This window comes from Leucoraja erinacea, chromosome 13 (assembly GCF_028641065.1).
Source record: "Leucoraja erinacea ecotype New England chromosome 13, Leri_hhj_1, whole genome shotgun sequence".
Lineage (NCBI taxonomy): Eukaryota > Metazoa > Chordata > Chondrichthyes > Rajiformes > Rajidae > Leucoraja > Leucoraja erinaceus.
This window is the reverse complement of record NC_073389.1, coordinates 40733229-40754038: the sequence shown is the minus strand read 5'-3', so window position 1 is coordinate 40754038 and position 20810 is coordinate 40733229. Positions and strand designations below refer to the sequence as shown.

Sequence of the window (20810 nt, the reverse complement as noted above, 5' to 3'; positions counted from 1 at the left end):
GTAGGACCGCAGGGTGTTGATCTGATCCATTAGTTATGTGTTTGCTTCTCCTGTTCAGCATGCAGATGACCATGCATCATAGCTTCTGCTTAGTACCTTTTTAAAAATAAAATAAAGATAGACACAAAAAGCTGGAGTAACTCAGCGGGACAGTAATGTACATGTGAAGCAAAAAGCGCTGGAATAATTTATCAGGTCAATTATCTTTTGTCTGAAATGAAACAGACGTTTTGGGTCAAAGACCTTTCATTAGAACTCTTGTACCTTCACGTTCTAGTTTTCATTTCAGAGTTCTGATGAAAGGCGTTTGTAGATCAAATGTGATGCGACACATGTCAGGTCGACATTCTGCATTAGGACTGGTAGGGACAGCTAAGAGGAACAGAGAAGTGCAGGGGATGAGTGCGACAAGAGGTGCCAGGGGAGAGACAGAAACAGATGGGGGTGGGGAAAATAGCAGGCAGATAGAGCCAGGATGACAGCAGGAGAATTAAAAAAGCCAGATGGAAAAGGCAAGTTTTCAACGAATTTGTGCTCTATTCGTAACAGTCATTGCGAGTTTCCAAATGCATGTCATTTCTACTCCTTTTTCCTCATTATTGCAGACTGGTCTATCCTTTGCCCTCTCCACTGCCACGATGAGGCCAAACACAAACTACAAGAACAGCACCACATATACCCCTCGCAAGTTCATGGAACCCAACGCTATAAATTCAATTTCAGGTAACCCATACCCCATGTTCCTTTCCCACTCAGGTTCGCTCTACCTTTGCTCGGCTTTACCATCCCTTCCATCACTGCCTTCATCTACCCATCATTTCCCTCCCCCATCCACCAGTTCCTATCCCATTCCTCCCCCACATTTCTATTTTCTGGCCATCATTCCTACCCGGCTCCCAAGCTTACTTAAATTAAAAAAAAATAATTAAACCAATTAATTAAATCACTATTAAACTACTACTGAGCTTCCATGAGCATATTGCCATTGTCGTTCATAAACCCATCACAAACTGGAAACGTTTCATCATGTTGCTTTATTTCCCAGTGTCATTAGATCTTTTAAATTCCTGAAATCACAAGTGGTAAATAGAAGATGGACTTAGTCAATGGAAACACTTCTACAACAAATGAAAATAAGCTCTGCACAAGAATGTGATATCCTACTAACACAGTCTTACGTATTTGAAGAATGTTTTTATTTTTGGTGCTTCAAATGGTTTTGCCAAGAAACTTTTGTTTTATTTCAATTAAACATGTTTTATTATTACAATAATCATAAGCCATGATAACAATTTTAATGACAAACCACACGAGTTGATACCAGTTCATGCTAGCACACACTTATGTAAAGCGTAGATACCTGTAAGCAGACTCTGCAAAGAACTAGCTGGCACTTTGCACTGTTACTAAAACATTAATCCATATAAGTCAACATTTTGACCAATATCAGGGAACAAACAAAACTAATTTCAACATATGCACTAGTACATAATTAACACCGATAAATATAGCCATTAACATGAATTTATACTCTAACTTTCATTGTTTTAAATGTGCAAAATCTAGAATAGATGCAGTTATGATTGAAAGCAACAGTCTGTCCGTGCAGATGCCAGTGGAGATGCAGAGTCACAGCTTAACAAAGTACAATATTTTCTTCCTCAACCTTTCCATTAACTGGTATTGAAAGAGACAGGCATTCTGGGGTATGGTTCTTTTTTTTCTTGAGCTATATAGCAATATAATTACAGACTGAAAATAAGACTTCCAGAAAAATTTAGTCAGATGGAATTTTGAATTAGAAAAATGGTGCAAGTGGAATTTCATTTATAATCAGTACAAACTGCATCATGGGAAATAATTCCCTCAACAGGCAGAGCTGCAGCAACATTAAACATAAATAATTTCCAACAAAAGTTCAAATGAAACACATACAAGGCATGGGAAACATTAAAAAAAAATCAACTTCACTCATATACATACTTTTGGTTTTGAAAAATGATATTTATAGCAAATTATATTTTAACATTGTATTTGCACAAGGAGGCATGGTTGAATGCAAAGAAGAATAAGGGAATTCCGTTCCCCCTTTGTTCCACATACAAAACATATATCTATATGCAATTAAAGATAACCAAGTTGAATAAAGGAGGCAATATCAAGGATTAATATAAAAACAGAAAATGCTGGAAATGATCTGCAGGTCAGACATATCTGTGGAAAGAGTTCCACAAAGAGATTTGGACTTGGAACATTAGCTGTTTTCTTTCCACTGACTGACCTGCTGAAAGTTTTTAGCATTTTCTGTTTTTATTTCATATTTCCAGCATCTGCAGTTTTTTTTTTTTTAATTTAAATTTATTCAAGGTTCAACTGAAGAGAAAATCAATCTGCTTCAATGAGCTTGAAATGTGCATTTGAAAGCCGGTTTTTTAATGTAAATTCATTCATAAATGACGACTGAAGCATTCAAAAACAAAATGTAATATAACGTTCAAATGCTCTGTTGGAATAGAAACTGCAAACATCCTAAAAGTATTACTGCAGATAAAAATGTTAAGAGATTTTAGTTGTGAACAAAGCACATGATTACAATCCCAAAATGCATGTCTACTCTAAGAAAGGCATCCAGTGTTCAAAAGTGGACCATTTGTTACAAAATTGACATGGAAAAATGTCTGATTGTACATGGAAAACTGTTAAAGTTAGCTCATAAAACCACAAATTAGAGATTATAGGAAGAGGTGGAAAAAAAAAAAGCAAATAAGCAAAAGGAAAAAAAAGCATTAACACCAAAACCACAAAGCAACTTCCCCGTGCTTGGTGTGTTACAGCCACACAGCATTCACAGCAAGTGTTCACATACAAAAATATCATCCTGGGTTTCCTATATTATCTCCAATTTAATTTTTGATTAGTATTACAACAAGCCAATGTAAAAATCTCTGGAATAAACCACATTCATTAGTCTCTTGCCATTGTTCAGAATGAAAAACGTACATTGGCCCCAATAGTTCAATTTTTTCCCCTTAATCGAACTTCATCCACAATTCTATAAAGTTTAGAGCTTCATAATCAAATCGGAAAATCTTCACTCAACACCTAACATTTTAAACTATTTTGTTAGATTTGCAGTGACATTTAAACAGTTATAAATGTAAACTGGTAGCAAGCTGTGCTTCAACATTTGTATTAATGAAAATATCTATTAATTTCTCTCACGAAAGTTTGCATTTTTGATCCTTAGAGTAAAAACTATTAAGAATTCTAAGACAATCTATATACAATCTTGTTATCTTCAGCCCTCATTTACCAAAACAGTGGCAATATTTAGGGGCATTATTTCTTTTTTATTTAGACATACATCATATTGATATGAAAGGCACACTTGTCACCTTTAGTTTAGAGATACAGCACGGAAACAAGCCCTTTGGCCCACCGGGTCCATGCCGACCAGCGATCCCCACACATTAACACTATCCTACACCCACTAGGGACAATTTTTTACATTTACCAAGCCAATTAACCTACAAACCTGACCGTCTTTGGAGCGTGGGAGGAAACCGAAGATCTTGAAGAAAACCCATGCAGGTCATGGGGGGAACGTACAAACTCGGTACAGACAGCACCCGTAGTCGGGATCGACCCCGGGTCTCTGGTGCAGCAACAATACTGTTGTGCCACCGTGACCACCCCAAATAATTAATATCAAATGTGTTAAGACACTTAGATTCCATAAGACATATCTGATTGTGGTGCACTATAGTTAAAAGACGTACAGTGACATAATGAAGGCACCATTGCCTATATTTCAGATGTGAGCCCTTTGTAATCGCTGATTTTTTACTGCAGGAGCATTACATTGCAGATATTATTTTTCTTTTTGACTCAGTGGTGCACAAAGTACAAATTATTTGTCAAGATGATCGATAATAAAATTTCTTAGCCAGTTTTGTAAAAAAAAAAACTATACTATACTTACTATACTATAAACTATACTTTCACTCCACAAAATGTCAATACCAAAAATAATTTGCTTCAATCGCAAAATTAAAGTCATAAGGTTACAGCTCCAAAATCACTGTTGAAAAAAAATGTTTCAGCAAGATCAACCTTAAGTGTTTTCAATTTCTTCAATTTAAGACATCGTTGTCACAAAATCCCGAAATACATTTGCAAAAGTTGTAGCAGCATTTCTGAAAGACCTAAAATCAATGTTTCACTAGTAAAGTACATATGGTCTTAGTTTAAAATGAACACGCATTATCCACAGATTAAATCATATAGGTCATAACCTTACAATGAATGTTATGCCAAAATTGAGTGAATATTTACTCTTTTTAACATATGAGAAATTAGATTATCATGTTACATGTGAAAGTAATTTTCTCAATTGTGAATGAGTGAAGAAATAGGCACAATTATCAGTATTACTAAAAGGCACATAGTAAGACACCAAGTGAAACTTTTGATTCTTCGTAACAGGCACAGAAAAACACAACATGCAGAACTTTGCTTATAACACAATGTTCCAACTTCCCATCTTCAAGTGAACAGTTTTCACGCCAAACAAGTTGTGAAGCACTTCATCACTGCATCTCTGTAAACAAGATTCAAATGTTAATTAATGCTCTTCTATATTTCTTTAGCACAAAAGTGGCATTTCTGAACACCAAATTAACTAAATGCTGCACAAAAGATTTCAAATATGTTACTTATGTATTAAAATTGAGAAAATTCTATTTCTCATGTCAGGAATAAGGCAGTGCCAGTTGAATTTTTAACACATGCATACACATCATTTACAAGAGAATAAATGTTCTATTATAAATTCAGATAAGAAACACCAATGCTTATCGAAACAATTTTACATAACTATAGTCTCACTTAGCAGTGGCTGCAATCTACAAAATTAAGATAGTTTAAGGATTATGTAGCCAAATGGCAATCATTAGAAGGCTCCTGACCCAAAATGTCATTTATCTATGTTCTCTGGAAATGGTGTCTGATCCACCGAGATACTCCAGTACTTTGTGTCTTTATTAATAGGGAAACTATTTGTTTAGCTAACTCGAAAGAAAGCCACAGTTGGTGTGCTTTGAATTAAATGTAACAAAACAGAACTGCAGATGCTAGTTTATACCAAAGATCGACACAAAATGAGGGATTAGGCAGCATCGTAGGAGAAGATTTTCTCTACAGCTGCTGCTTGGCCCGCTGAGTTACTCCAGCATAGTGTCATGTCTTGAATTCGCCTCTGTTCAAATGATAACAGTAATATTTTCTCAAATTCGTGTTATGGAGAGGAATGAGTTTTTATTTTACTTGTACAATTTCAGATTCAGATATACCCATAATTTAACAGAACAATTTATGTTGACTGGCTATCAGTGTCCAAAGATTTAGGTCAATGACATTGGTTAGATGCTATTGCTTAGAGACAAAATATGGAAAGCTCAAGGTTCATCAGGATGATAGAATTTTAAAATATTTTTCCCCCAGTTCTGTTGATGGATACACTCAAAATAGCCCATTTCTTTACTCAATTTGTTATACATATATGAATATGACGGTCAACTCACCTTGCAAATGGAATATACGAAATACTATACCTGTTAAAAAAACAGGATAAAAAATAAATTACTCCTACTATTCTCACTGCTGTCAAATTTCAGACATAGTCACACTTCAGCTGATGGATGAAGAACAGGCATGGCCATTGACTTCTTCACATATTGCATTAACATAACTAAGAACAATCGGCAGGTGGTGTACACTCCTTTATAACATTAACATTTCAGCAAACTTTTATTCATATCTTCCTCCACTTACTCTAACATTTTACTACTAATATTGCTCAAACGAATGTCTTAATTGTTTAATTAATTTAGAGAAGCAAGGGAAAGAACTGCTTGTGATAAAGTTAACTACTTTGGTTAAAATTTCAGTGCAGGAAATGTCCATGTTAGGAGATTCACACATTCCAGAGACGCAAGAGAAAGAACAGAAGCAACTACTTGCAAACACAATGTACACTGTGATTCACAAGATACATTATCAAAAATAATGTATACAAATAAAAAAAAAGTTGACTCATGATTTATGCCAAGGAATGCAAAACAACAAGTACTTTTGCATGCACTAATGACAAACCTTGTGCAATACCAAGATTTCCAGCATTTCCTTTTTTGTTTGGGCGGAAAATGATAATGGGAACTGTATACGCTTTTATTATTGAAAAGATATTTGATTTAAAACTGGTCTGCATCCCTTACTCGGAGGTAGTCTACAAAATAACAGCTTGTTAAAAAATAATCTTTTGGTAGTCCTGGAAGTTCAAAGAATTATGGTTTTCACTCTCTGCCAGGAAAAATCTGGTTTATCTGAGCATAATCCGAGAGATAATAGATTATTTAAAGTGGATCATTAACTTTGTGTCAAGGTTTCTCGTATTTACATTTTCAACAATCCACACAATAATAACTTTGCTTTTTTTTGTGAATTTACAACTTTCATGCAATGTAATTATTTCTCACTTGCCCAAACTGAAAAGAATATAATCTGTTCTCTTATGAAAAGGCTTTGAATCTAACCCTTTGTAAGGCTCAAGGATAAAAATTTCAGAGTATGCCAAACCCAAGATAACACAAACATGTCCATAACCAGACAGCTTGTTTTACATTTTTTTTTATGGTAACTGTAATGGGTGCCATTTGATTTCCTCCTCACAGTTTGCAACCATTTAAAAATCTTATCAACCATTTTATTTGCTCATGCAAAGCAACAATTAAATAAATGAACTATGTCACGTGTGTTCATTGACAAGGATCTTGCAAATTTAAAAATGAAAGGAACGTCAGTATAAGATGTGTGCCTACCAGGTCATTGCGAAGAATTGCAACACACAGAATATCAAAGCAAGCCCAGCTTTCTTCCACTGTAAATTAAAATAAAGGATTTCACATATTGAACCACTTTCTCTCATCAATTTTCTTTTCCATTTAAAAAAAAAAGTGTGAGACATACCCAAAATGCAGAGCATAGTGTACACACCAGGCAAACCTGTAGAAAGAAAATGTTCACACTTTGAGATAACACTAATGACTGCATTCAAAATTTCCACACGTTTGCCAACCAATTAATTATTGACAGGAATGCTATCATGCTGCCAAATTATTTTAAACACAGTTCAAAGCCAAATTTGAACTTCAAGAGCAAAACGCACTCAACAATAGGAACTCAATCACATTTCATTTTTATCAATAAAATACTATATTAGACTGGAAAAATAAACACATTGTCAGTGAATCAATGAAAAAGGGGAACTTGAAAAATAAACAAATTGTTCTGTGATTCTATGAAAATGTGAACATGCCTATTGATGATTTTTGCTTTCAGTATAAAACACTCCAAAATTAGAGTCGTCAGGAAATAAGCCTAGTTATTTGATTATAATTCCAAATGTCATGCATGTTATAATTCAGAACCAGATAAATTACAGATATATCTGCAAGTAATTTGCACTTTGGAATGCTGGAGAACGTATTCACAAATGCTCAAAAGGAGAAATAATGGAATCAAATACTTACAAGCATCACAATGGTAGCAATCAATCGGGTTGGCTCAAACATTTTTTTCAATTGTTTTACAGGCCCCATCAGGAACAATGTACTGAAAACCAAAAGCAAAACATAAATAATAAATTTCAATCACGAGAAATTGAAAAAATGTGTTCAAGCAGACACTGTGTTCACGCTACAGAGAAGCACATGGAAAAATACCCCCAGGGGTGCCCGAGAGGGGGGAGGATGCGCACCCCAATTTGACGGATCAAAGGCTAACGACTACTCCCAATGAACAACTGACTATGAGTATCAAATGCAGATGTGGAAAGGTCTGCAAGAACAGCCGAGGCCTGAAGATTCACCAGACCCGGATGGAGTGTTTGGAGGGTTCAGGGAGTGTCACATTGCGCAGGTATTTTACCTGGTGAGACGCAGGAGGAGTCAGGCCCAAAAGCACCCCATAGAGCTCGAAGCTTACAAGTGGCACAACTAGTCCCTCAGAACAGATCTCCGGAGAAGGTTCGAGTCGATTGGCCAGTTCAACGAGGACGGCGACAAGGGGCTAGAAGCAACTGCGAAGGGAGGCGGTTCGAAGGCAGCGGCCGATGACGACAATCATCATCAGCCAGCTGTGGAAAGGTTTGAAGAAGTGGAGAAGAAGCCTGCCAGAACACCTTTCACCATGAACCAACGAGCAACAAAGATCCACAAGATCCGGCAGGAGCTGAAGTCCCTCAAGAAGCAGTATAAAGAGGCCAGCGAAGAGCAACATCCCCCCTTGGCTGAGGAAGAAGCTGCTGACCCTCCGTAGAGCCGAGTGGCACCGAAGACGCCGGAAGGAAAGAGCCAGGAAGCGAGCATCCTTCATAGCCAACCCCTTCAGCTTCACCAAACAACTGCGAGGGTAGAAGCGCAGTGGGAGTTTGGCTTGCTCTAAGGAGATCGACCGGCACATCCAGACGACCTACAGTGACCCCGTCAGGCAGCAGGAGCTGAGCCAGAGCAACATCCTGATAAAACCACCTCCACCCATCAAGGAGTGTCTACTTGTCTACTGGAGTGTCTACATTTGTCTACTCCACTGCGATATCTCCTCAAGGTATGCCTACTTTGAAGAAGTTCTCCTCCTCTCTGGAGAGTTTCACAACCTCCTCTCTAACTGCCCCCTCTCTGTGATCCCCCCTGCCCTCCAACTGTATGACCACATCCTTACCCAGACCCGATACCACAGCCACATTTGCTTACTCAGGGCATGCCTGCGCCTCCATCTCATCTCCCAATTTTGTTAGCCCTTGCTGTCTCCTCCCCTTCCTTAGCCCTCGAGCTGTCTCCTCCCATCCCCCAGCCCTCAGGCTCCTCCTCCTCTTTTTTTTTCCTTCCTCCCTACCACCCCCTATCAGTCTGAAGAAGGGTTTCGGCCCAAAACATTACCTATTTCCTTCGCTCCATAGATGCTGCTGCACCCGCTGAGTTTCTCCAGCATTTTTGTGTACCTTCCACCCATCAAGGAGTTTGATAGTAGAGAGCCACTCCTGAAAGAAGTCCAAGACATTGTGAAGAGAGCAAGATCTGGCTCAGCCCCTGGCCCGAGCGGAGTTCCATACAGGGTCCACAAGAAATGCCCCTTGTTACTGAAACGGCTGTGGAAGATCCTGAAAGTCATCTGGAGGAGAGGGAAAGTCGCGCAGCAGTGGTGATTCGCTGAGGGAGTCTGGATCCCAGAGGAAGAAGATTCCAAGAAGATCGATCAGTTCAGAATCATCTCCTTGTTAAGCGTTGAAGGCAAGATCTTCTTCAGCATTGTGGTGAGGCGGCTGATCAACTTCCTCTCCAGCAATTGCTACATCGACAGCTCAGTGCAAAAGGGAGGCTTATCTGGAGTGCCAGGGTGTCTGGAGCACACGGGAGTGGCGACCCAGCTCATCAGAGAAGCCAGGGAGAATAAGTGAAGCCTGACAGTGCTCTGGCTTGACCTGGCCAATGCCTACAGTTACATCCCGCACAAGCTGATCAAGACAGTCATGGCCAAGCATCATGTACCGGGCCAAGTGGCAGATCTCATCCTGGACTATTACAACCAGTTCATCATGAGAGTCTCATCAGGGTCAGTAACATCAGAGTGGCACAGACTGGAGGTTGGGATCATCACAGGCTGTACCATCTCTGTGATCCTTTTTGCCTTGGCGGTGAACATGATCGTCAAGTCTGCTGAGCCAGAGTGCAGGGGCCCTCGGACCAAGTCAGGAGTGCGCCAACCACCAATCAGAGCCTTCATGGGCGACCTGACTGTCACCAGAGTCAATGCCAGGAGACAGGTGGATCCTGCAGGAGTTGGAGAAACTGATTGGATGGGCAAGGATAAGGTTTAAGCCAGGAAAATCAAGGTCACTGGTGCTGAAGAGCAAAGTCATGGGCAGGTTCCGCTTCAGCATCGAAGGGACACCAATCTCAACTGTCTCCAAAAGGCTAGTGAAGAGTCTTGGCAAAGTGTTTAACAGCAGCCTGAAGGATACAGCGTCAGTCCAGGCAACCTGTCAGGAGCTGGAGAGCTGGTTGAGAGCAGTGGACCGGTTGGGGCTTCCCAGCAAGTTCAAGGCATGGATTTACCAGCATGGTATCCTGCCAAGGATACTTTGGCCACTGCTTGTCTACGAAGTCCCAATATCCATCGTAGAGAGGTGGGAGAGGAAAGTCAGCAGTTTTCTCAGGTGGCTGGGGCTGCCCAGGAGCCTTAGCAGCATCGCCCTTTACGGAAACAACACCAAGCTCCAGCTGCCCCTGAAATCCCTGGAGGAGGAGTTTACGGTGACTCGGGCCAGAGAGGTGATGCTGTACAGGGGACTCCAGCGACCCTAAGGTGGCTCAGGCAGGGGTGGAGGTGAAAACTGGGAGGAAGTGGAGAGCCGGCGAAGCCGTGAAGTAAGCGGAGTCTTGGCCACAGAGCTGGTGGGAGCAGTGACTCGGGGAAGAGCTGGTATCTTCCCAACTCCCCAGTTTGACAAGGCCAAGGGGAAGGAGAGGAGCAGGCTGGTCCAGGAGGAAATGAGGGCAGCGGTGGAGGAGGAGAGGTCTACCAGAGAGGTTGGCTTGAGGCAGCAGGGGGCCTGGACAAGATGGGAGCAGGCCATGGACCTAAAAGTCACATGGACCGAGCTTTGGCAGGCTGAACCACAGCGCATCAAGTTCCTGGTCCAGGCAGTGTACGATGTCCTGCTCAGCCTATCAAACCTCTTCATCTGGGGCAAAACGGAATCTCCAGATTGCCCGCAATGCTCAGGCAAGGGGACGTTGGAACACAACCTGAGCTGCTGCCCAAAGGCTCGTGGGCAAGGCCGGTACACCTTGACGCCGCCATCAGCATGGGAATCAGCAGCTGCAGATGAGCACGGCCCACCACCCAGATGATCAACTTTGTGAAGGCCGGAGTGCAGCTGCCACGAACCACAGCAGTCAGGAATCCTGGAGACTTCGCAGGACTGGCAGCTTTCTGTAGACCTGGTGAAAGCGCTGAAGTTCTCACAGCACTTTGCCACGAACACCGCGAGGCCAGATATCCTCCTGGTCTCAGAGGCGACCAAAAACATCATCTTGTTGGAACTGACAGTACCGTAGGAGGACCGTCTGGAGGAGGCCACGAGAGGAAGATGACCAAGTACGAAGAGCTGGTCATAGACTGCCGTAAGCAGGGCTGGAAGGCAAGGTGTATGCCCATCGAGGTTGGTTGCAGAGGTTTTGCAGGGCAATCTCTCTACAAAGCCTTGAGTTCACTGGGCATCAATGGAATAGAGAGGAGAAGTCATCAAGAACATCACAGAGGCAGCAGAGAAGGCCTCGAGATGGCTCTGGATCAGGAGAGGAGGTCCATGGGGAGGAGCGAATGCCACCTGAAGCTGATCAACCATGGCTCTGGGTCGCCTGGGTGAGGGTGTCTAATGTTGAAAGACCCGAAACACCCAATGACCCCAGGTTACATCACTGATGATGTGTTCAGGAGCATCAATAGATGGCAAGGGACAACTTTAAATAACCAGAGTTCTACCATACTGTTCTGAAAGGGTAGCAACCAGGGGACTCACTGGCATGTCAGCCTAGATATGTTGTGTTTGTGGCACTGAAGTATGTCCTAAATGCAAACTAGGGTGCTACCAACTTGGCTGAAATTCAAGAACATTAAGTTGGCTTAAATCCCCAAGCACATAAAATAGTAGAACAAATGTTGAAAGGTAATACTGCTGCACTACAAAAGTAAATCATTGAAAAGATGGTTTCATTGTTCTTTTAATAAGTGTTCGGCATGGACTTGAAGGGCTGTAATTGTTATATGGTTATATGGTTTATATGGTTATTCTTGAAATTGTGGAATGAAATGTTTCATTGCATTGACAAATTGTAAAACTATTAAACATAATTCTGAGAATAAATATCTTGAAATTAAATAATTGAAACCAATACACAAAGAGAAAGACACAAAATGCTTGAGTAACTCCGCGGGACAGGCAGCATCTCTGGAGACTGAAGAAGGGTCTCGACCGGAAATGTTACCCATTCCTTTTCTCTAGAGATGCTGCCTCTCCCGCTGAGTTACTCCAGCATATTGTGTCTATCTTCGATTTAAACCAGCATCTGCAGTCCTTTCCTAAACAAAGAGAAAACTCGAGTTTAAAATAAGCATGATCAATACATGAAAAGTCTGATGGAATAACAGCAAATAATTGGCACTGTAACCAAACAAATTGTTAAAAATCTACATATGTAGTTTTTGTTTTGACATCTCTGTAGTTGAACATTTACATAGTAATAGTGACTTACCTACCAATGGACGATATGTTCCCAATGCTATAAAAGACAGCGAAAAGTATTAACCCTCTTTTTGGAATCCAGAGAAAGCACACACCCTGAGAAAGAATTGCATTTGTAAACAAAACTGTTTTAATCAACGAAAACTATGCCAACACTTAAAACAATGTCCTTTTTGTTTCCCAGCTTGGAGGTGTGGCAGGGAAAATTGTGGAATTCACAATTCAATTTAGACAGTTGAACTTGACACTTAAGATTTTTTGTATTATTTTACCATTACAAAAATATCAGGTGCAACCTTATCTAATGGCACTGCAGCGGCTTCACCTCACAGGCTACACTGTGTTATGCAAGCAGATCACTATCAACCTTTATAATGCAAATAGGGTTAAGAAATAAATGCCAAGTTTATCAGTCAACGCCACATTGAAAATCATAAAAACAGCCATTGTTTGTAACTTTGACAAAGCACAATAATTTGATCATATCTCACGTAAACAGAAGGTGACTGTAAGGAAATAATTTATGGACTATCGTGTGAAATATAAATTGGTTGGCAAAAATATCAAATATAAAACAGTTTGTGGGGAAGCTGTTTTGCTTGCTACAGTTTACATTCATTTCAGGCATTAAAAGTATCTAAAGAAGATTGAAAAAAATGAAAAATTCAGCAGGATTGAATCTGAATATTTGAATGATAATGCGTTTTCATTCTATCAAATTTAAATTATTGGACGTTTTAGTGCGTTCAGGACTCATCAGCAATATAGCAATAGCCTGTAGTCGATGGTAAGGAACCAAACTCAATGCTAGCATTTATTTCAAGATGGTTTGCATACAAAAACAGGGATGTAATGTTGAGGCTCTATAAGGTGCTGGTCAGGCCACATTTAGAATACTGTGAGCAATTTTGGGCAGCATATCTGGGGAAGGATGAGGGAGAGGGTCCAGGGGAGGTTTACAAGAATTATCCCAGGAATGAGTAGGTTAACCTATGATAAGCATTTGTCGGCACGGGGCCTGTACTCACTGGAGTTTAGAAGAATGAGGGGTGACCTCATTGAACAATACAGAATAGTGAAAGGCTTGGAGAGAATGGATGTGGAGAGAATGTTTCCACTAGTGGGAGAGTCTAGGACTAGCGGTCATAGCCTCAGAATTAAAGGATGTCCTTTTAGGAAGGAGATGAGGAGAAATTTCTTTAGTTAGAGGGTGGTGAATAGAAAGCTGTGGAGGCCTAGTCAATTGATATTTTTAAGGCAGAGATAGACATTCTTGATTAGTACAGGTGTCAGAGGTTATGGGGCGAAGGTAGGCGAATGGGATTTGGAGGGAGAGGTTGATCAGCCATGATTGATGTAGACTTGATGGGCCGAATGGCCTAAGTCTACTTCTATTCCTTATGACTGGGACGAGTTGTGTTGGCGGATAACTTCGTATTGATGCTGCTCCTGTAAGGATGGTATGAAAGAAATGACAACGAAGAGTGCCACAAAGGATGGGCAGTGAATAGAAAAGAAAATGAAACAGTCAGCATCATAGGCAGCAGAGAAGGACACAACAAATGCAACACACTGTCAATAGTAACGCAGCATTTTTAAACATTTAAAGAAAATGCAGCGAATAACTAATATAGGTTGCCCAAATCCTGCAGGAAAAAATGCCAAAATTTGTTATAACTGACACTTACTGTACAATTAAAAGAATATCCTTTGATTTAATTATTAGTTATAAAGCCTTATTGACTTCTGATACTACAACAGCAATTCAACCATTATATTTTAAATCCACCAATCTTTTTTTGCTAGCAAGCACATAGTAAGTTATTGGATAAAAATTCACATGGAAATTTATGTGAATAAAATAATCAAACATTTTTTTTTCAATTGCCATTTTTTTACGCATTCACGGGTTTTATTTTTCTAATCACTGATGACGTAACTTCACGTTACAGAAAACTGCAAGGTTTTCTTCCCCCCCCCCCCCAAAGTTTGATACACTTTGGGATGCAAATCTCCAAGTATATTGAGTATGTACTTTATAAAGAATAACATATGTTTTGTTCAAATTAGCTTACCAAAATAGAGCAGATAATTCCACCTACAAAGCAGAGAAGAAAACCTTTCACTCTGGTTCCCCATCCTAAGGAGCTTCCTTCAATTACCTATAGGAAAATAAAGCAGCATATAATATTTAAAAGTAAAAAATCATTTTAAACAATTTGTTCATTTATGAACACGACTGTAGCTGTAATATATATTGATCTTGTAGTTGATCACTATACAGATTCCAACACAAAAGACTGAATTGTAAAGTGAAATCCAAAGATTACTATAGACAAAGAAAAACAGGGCTCTGCTGGGGCCAGAAGTATGGGACTAACAGGATTGATCTTACATTGAACTAGTAAATATTTCATGGGCTGAATGGTTTTCTTTATGCCATTACTTTCTGCAAAAACTCTTATGGTAAGTAGAACTCAAGGTTACATTGTCTTTATGGCTGCTCCCGTCTGGTGCTTATTCAATAAAGATATTATTATTGCTTTGTTTGACATTGTCATAGAAAGAAAAAATTAAATATGGTCCTCACTTGGAAACTGTTGTTTGCACCCATCTCTAGCTGCCCTGAAACGGTGGAGGTGAGGCACCTTCATGAAGCACTGGTTTGATACAAGTAAATGCATTGCCAGATCACTTCAGGGGGTAGTCAAAAGTTAGGCTGAGATATTACAGCAATAACGTCAGGGGCATGAGGTTTAGCTTCAAGATAAAACTGGATAAGACGATGAAGGAAGAATATTGGCGAGTTGCAACAATGAGGTGGATGAATGTAATTTCCCAATAATGATTATTATTCGCAAACTCATTCTTATTTTGTTACTTATGCCCATTGATTTTTTTAATCAAAACTCTGGAAGCAATTATTTTAGCCTTTTGTTTGATTGTTATCTCCTGGACTTGTTCCATAGTTAATATTAACAATGTCAACATTTTACAATTGTTTTCATTATCATTTATGACACATCCTGGTCTCAAAATTATTTAATAACTTTACACAACCATCCAAAGCCTCTGCTAACTGCGATTGAATTAATCTCTTATTTTCACTGCCTAGTTTCATAATGCTTGCATCTCATCAGCAGCAATATATTACTAATTCTTCTAATCCACATCTCCTTTTTGAACAAGTAGGAATATCCTAGAAATAGTAATGCTGAGGAACCCTCGCTCCCAATCTAACCTCATTATCTCCTCCATATACTCACATTTAGTCAGCATAAAATTATTATTTTGATAAAGATTTGCATCTTTCTGATAGTACATATAGAAACATAGAAATTAGGTGCAGGAGTAGGCCATTCGGCCCTTCGAGCCTGCACCGCCATTCAATATGATCATGGCTGATCATCCAACTCAGTTGCAGTTACAAACCTCTATGACAAATGAAAAGGTTTCGGTTTTAGGTCAATGTACAATACACCCATCGAAGAAAATGTTTAGTATTGTGAAGTGGCAAATATGTATCGGTGGAGTTTGCAAACTCTTTGGCCACAGATGCTACCTGGTTAGCTGAGTTCCTCCAATATTTTTATTTGCTTAAGATTCTAGCATTTGAAGTCTCTTGTTTCCATGTGGCAAAGTACTATTTGACGATGCTGCATATATTTGCCAAATCAATCTGCAGCTTCGTGGAACAGAATGACAAATTGTGATGTTAAATACGCTGATAAACATCCTGACATTTATGTTGGAGCTACTTCATGCCATGTCATTTGTTATATAAATAGTGCAACTTACAATACTTTTTGATCATCTGTGATGCTCTTGTGAGTTTGGAGCATCTGCAACTATTTTTCAGTTTAGTACATCAGCTGTTGAGACATTGTTAATTCCAAGGATTCTTCCAATTGGATATTCTCCATATAAGACATATCAAAATTATAACATACCCAATTTCACTTTTCAACTGCATCTTTCTGCCCAACAAAACAAAGGATCAGAATCAAAATTTTTAATATTGCATATGAAGTCTTTCATGTCTTTGTGATTGAGAAATCTACTAACGTAAAGGGCATTTTTCAGCCAAAAGTAATTGTGGAATCAGAACAATTTAATCTACTGCTTTTTAATCTTTACTTCACAAGGACAAATTTCCAACATGACTTCCGCATAACCACTTTCACCAATTCCATCAATGTTTAACCACAATATCGAAATATGTTGCTGTATGTTTCACAACATCAAAACAATAAGCGAGTTTGGTATTCCGACTGCGCATGCCCAGTTCATAGGTCACTGGAGATAAACATTGGAGGGTGCGGACCTGCTGTGTGTTCCCTTTGGTTATCGTATCGTCGTTTCAGTGAGAATATAGATTATGAAAAGCTGTATCAATATAATCAACTTCCTAAAATCTCTCAAAATTGCCGTTTATCTCAAAATTAATAAATTAATTCTCAATTGTATTTTCTACGTTAATTTCTCTTATTTAGATTGTTTTCCACAGATCCAACACACATGTAAGCATCAGCTAACATGCAACAGTATAACCTTTAAACCCCCATGGAATAGTCATTTATCCAAATAATCCTCAGAGGATCAGGCAACATCCGTGGCAAGAGAATCATTGGTGTTTCTATTGTAACATGTGCGAAGTGTAAACGCATTATGAAATTCTTCACTTACAAACAGTCCAGTAGAGTAATGCCATACCAAAGCGTATCCCCAATTGACAAGAGTAGTGCGTGAGAAGGAACCGCAGATGCTGGTTTAAACCGAAGATAGAAACAAAAAACTGGAGTAACTCAGCGGGACAGGCAGCATCTCTGGAGAGAAGGAATGGGTGACATTTCGGGTCAAGACCCTTCTTCAGACTGGTTAAGGAGACATATAGACGGTGATGTGGAGATAACGAACAATGAATGAAAGATATGCAAAAAAGTAATGACGATAAAGGAAACAGGCCAACATCCTCTCCCCACATGTCCACCTTTGTTCCCCAGGTGCTCCTCACACAGCCCACCTCGAGGGCACGATAGTCCAGACTCCGGTTGCGTCACCTGTCCTACCGGCTCGCATCTCGTCGGTCGTGTCCATCCACCCTCCCGGTCTTTGGGGGACGAGCAGTTAACATGTCAGATCTTGAAATGTTAATTGGTTCTCTTTCCATTGATGTGACCTGCTGGGTACTTCCAACATTTTTATTTCATCTTTCCAACATCTGCAATATTTTGGATCATTATTTATCTTGTTTTCTTCACATATATACCAATGATTCACTGAGGTTTGTTCAGTGATCATTGATTCTAAAAAAAACAATTGGCCAGTGAAAGGTAACAAAGGCAGTTTACCAAACGTAATTTCAAAATATTACTGTGCAGTACAGAAAGAATTAAGTACTCGCACGGTTATGGCACAAATAGTAAATATGTAGATAATGGATCTGCATATGCAATCAAACTGCATCATCTTTTGGAAAATGCAAGTGTGAACTTAGTTTAAATTTGCCTTTTCATACCTAATTTAAAAATTCACTACCAGTATAGTTAATATTTAAAGTTAGGACTATAAATACAAATGTACTTGGTAGAATAAATATGATCAGCCTCATTTCAGCTGAAACGAGGAATGTTATGACACAAAGAAGCCATTTGCTCTTTGCATTTATGTTATACCATTTCTTCATCAACTTTTATACATCTTTAAAAAGCATAAATGAATACAGTTCTGTTTGCACAATTTCTTGGACAAAATTTAAAATGACAATAATCTGCTTTGTAAACAAGTCATTGGCAATTGTCTTCACAGATATTTGATTTAATTTTTATGACAAAGTTTTACATTTATATAGAGTGAGAGAATCAGGCAACAATGCTAAACCCCAGGGAAATTTCACAGCATACCATCCTGCAATCCAAATAAAACATCCATTAGCCAACTTTTGTTTTCCGAGGTTTTATTGAATTTAATATCACCACATTCCAAATTGTGATGTTTGACACTAAATTTTCAGGCTCTTTCAGAGTATTTCTGAAATTTAGAAAGCCAGAACCACCTCAAAGAAGCAAAATCAATGTATTTCTAGTGCTTACAAATAAAATTGCTGTTATAATAAGAGATGGCTGTGTATTCCCCTGACATTTAGGTGACTTCAAAACATCATAGAATGCCCAAGGGGATATCAAACTAACACCAGTTCAACGTAATGGGAGATCCAATTGGAAGAATCCTTGGAATTAACAATGTCTCAGCAGCTGATGTACTAAACTGAAAAATAGTTGCAGATGCTCCAAACTCACAAGAGCATCACAGATGATCAAAAAGTATTGTAAGATGCACTATTTATATAACAAATGACATGGCATGAAGTAGCTCCAACATAAACGTCAGGATGTTTATCAGCGTATTTAACATCACAATTTGTCATTCTGTTCCACAAAGCTGCAGACTGATTTGGCAAATATATGCAGCATCGTCGAATAGTACTTTGCCACATGGAAACAAGGGACTTCAAATGCTAGAATCTTAAGCAAATAAAAATATTGGAGGAACTCAGCTAACCAGGTAGCATCTGTGGCCAAAGAGTTTGCAAACTCCACCGATACATATTTGCCACTTCACAATACTAAATATTATCTTCAATAAGTGTATTGTACATTGACCTAAAACCGAAACCTTTGCATTTGTCATAGAGGTTTGTACAGAACAGAACTAAAAAATCCATAAATAAAATATGATCCACCAGAGATCGCACGGAATATTCACCAATCTCGGTTTATCTGAAATGTAGCAAATAGAAGATACTAATAAATAAGCACTGTTCTTTAGAGCGCACCTGCGACCTTCCCCAGAACATTTACCCTCCCAACAAAAAGCACTCATTTAGTAAAAAGTGAAGCAAATCTCGTTTGCGTTTAAATGGCGAGCCCAAGAGGTGAATAAGAAGTGAAAGTTCTCCCTTTAACTTTACAATCCAGTTCCTGGAGGCATTGTAAATAACGCGCCTGCTCTCCAGCCTCGACCCCTGGAGTTCCAGCCTCGACCCCTGTAATTCCTCCACAGGGCTCCTCCCTTCATTGACCCGAGTCACTGAACCGGGCCGCAGCCCCCTTGCCTCGTCCCACCACTGACCCAGGCCGTTGCCCCATTGACCCGAGCCTCCGCCTCCGCCACCGCCCACTCCCCGGCCTAGCAACGCTGGGTGTGTGCACGGCGTCTCAGTTCGGAGAGCGGCGATGGTCGGCCTAACCCCAGCTCCAGCCGTGCCAGTCCCCACTCCCCACTCCACCCCCCCGGCGGCCAGGTCGAGTCCGGTCCCTCACCTCGCTCAGCGCGCCACGGTCGTCCGTCGACGAGTCCTCCCCGTTCAGCACCTTCTTCAACTTGTCCATCTCTGTCCGCCCGCCCGCCCGCCGACTGACTGCGCACGCGCAGACCGCCCACAGCACCCCCTGCGGCCACACAGTGCATTCACACCACAAGCTGAAAAATAACCCGAGGCGGTCCCAGGAGGGCAAGGATGACTTGCCCAATAGTCGTTCCTCCTCTCCCTCTTTCCTTCTCTCCCTCTCTCCTTCTCTCCTTCTCTCCTTCTCTCCTTCTCTCCTTCTCTCCCTCCTCTCCCTCTCTCCTTCTCTCCCTCTCTCCTTCTCTCCTTCTCTCCTTTCCACTCCAGAGTAGGGGAATCGAGGACCAGAGGATCTGATAGGCATTTTGAGGCAAGCGCCCTCCGATAGATCTCTTGATGGGAAAGAGATCCGTACTCGTGATGGACCAACCAGGGTCCACCACTTTTTGTAATCCACTTGTTTCTGGGCTGGAGTCGATGAATATCAACTATGTGTTTTTATAGTCAAAGTGGTCTACTAGAAATATGGAAAGTAGGTGCAGGAGAAGACTATTCGGCCCTTCGAGTCAACGCCGCCTTTCAATATGAGCAGGGAGGTTCTACTGCAGTTGTACAGGGTCTTGGTGAGACCACACCTGGAGTATTGCGTACAGTTTTGGTCTCCAAATCTGAGGAAGGACATTATTGCCATAGAGGGAGTGCACAGAAGGTTCACCAGACTGATTCCGGGATGTCAGGACTGTCTTATGAAGAAAGACTGGATAGACTTGGTTTATACTCTCTAGAATTTAGAAGATTGAGAGGGGATCTTATAAAAACTTACAAAATTCTTAAGGGGTTGGACAGGCTAGATGCAGGAAGATTGTTCCCGATGTTAGGGAAGTCCAGGACAACGGGTCACAGCTTAAGGATAAAGGGGAAATCCTTTAAAACCGAGATGAGAAGAACTTTTTTCACGCAGAGAGTGGTGAATCTCTGGAACTCTCTGCCACAGATGGTAGTTGAGGCCAGTTCATTGGCTATATTTAAGAGGGAGTTAGATGTGGCCCTTGTGGCTAAGGGGATCAGGGGGTATGGAGAGAAGGCAGGTACGGGATA

General features: G+C 40.2%; 1 protein-coding gene across 1 annotated transcript; it reads right to left on the bottom strand.

Annotated features, from left to right (window-relative positions):
- Positions 1–1174: 1174 nt before the first annotated feature.
- sft2d2a (SFT2 domain containing 2a) lies at positions 1175–19824 on the bottom strand. Its single transcript, XM_055645022.1, has 8 exons — positions 19687–19824; positions 14440–14526; positions 12375–12460; positions 7590–7671; positions 7027–7062; positions 6879–6937; positions 5583–5612; positions 1175–4600 (listed from the first exon to the last, which is right to left on the bottom strand). Exons 1-8 carry the CDS (start codon positions 19753–19755, stop codon positions 4561–4563), a joined length of 489 nt encoding a protein of 162 aa, XP_055500997.1. The 5' UTR covers positions 19756–19824; the 3' UTR covers positions 1175–4560.
- Between the last annotated feature and the right edge of the window lie 986 nt (positions 19825–20810).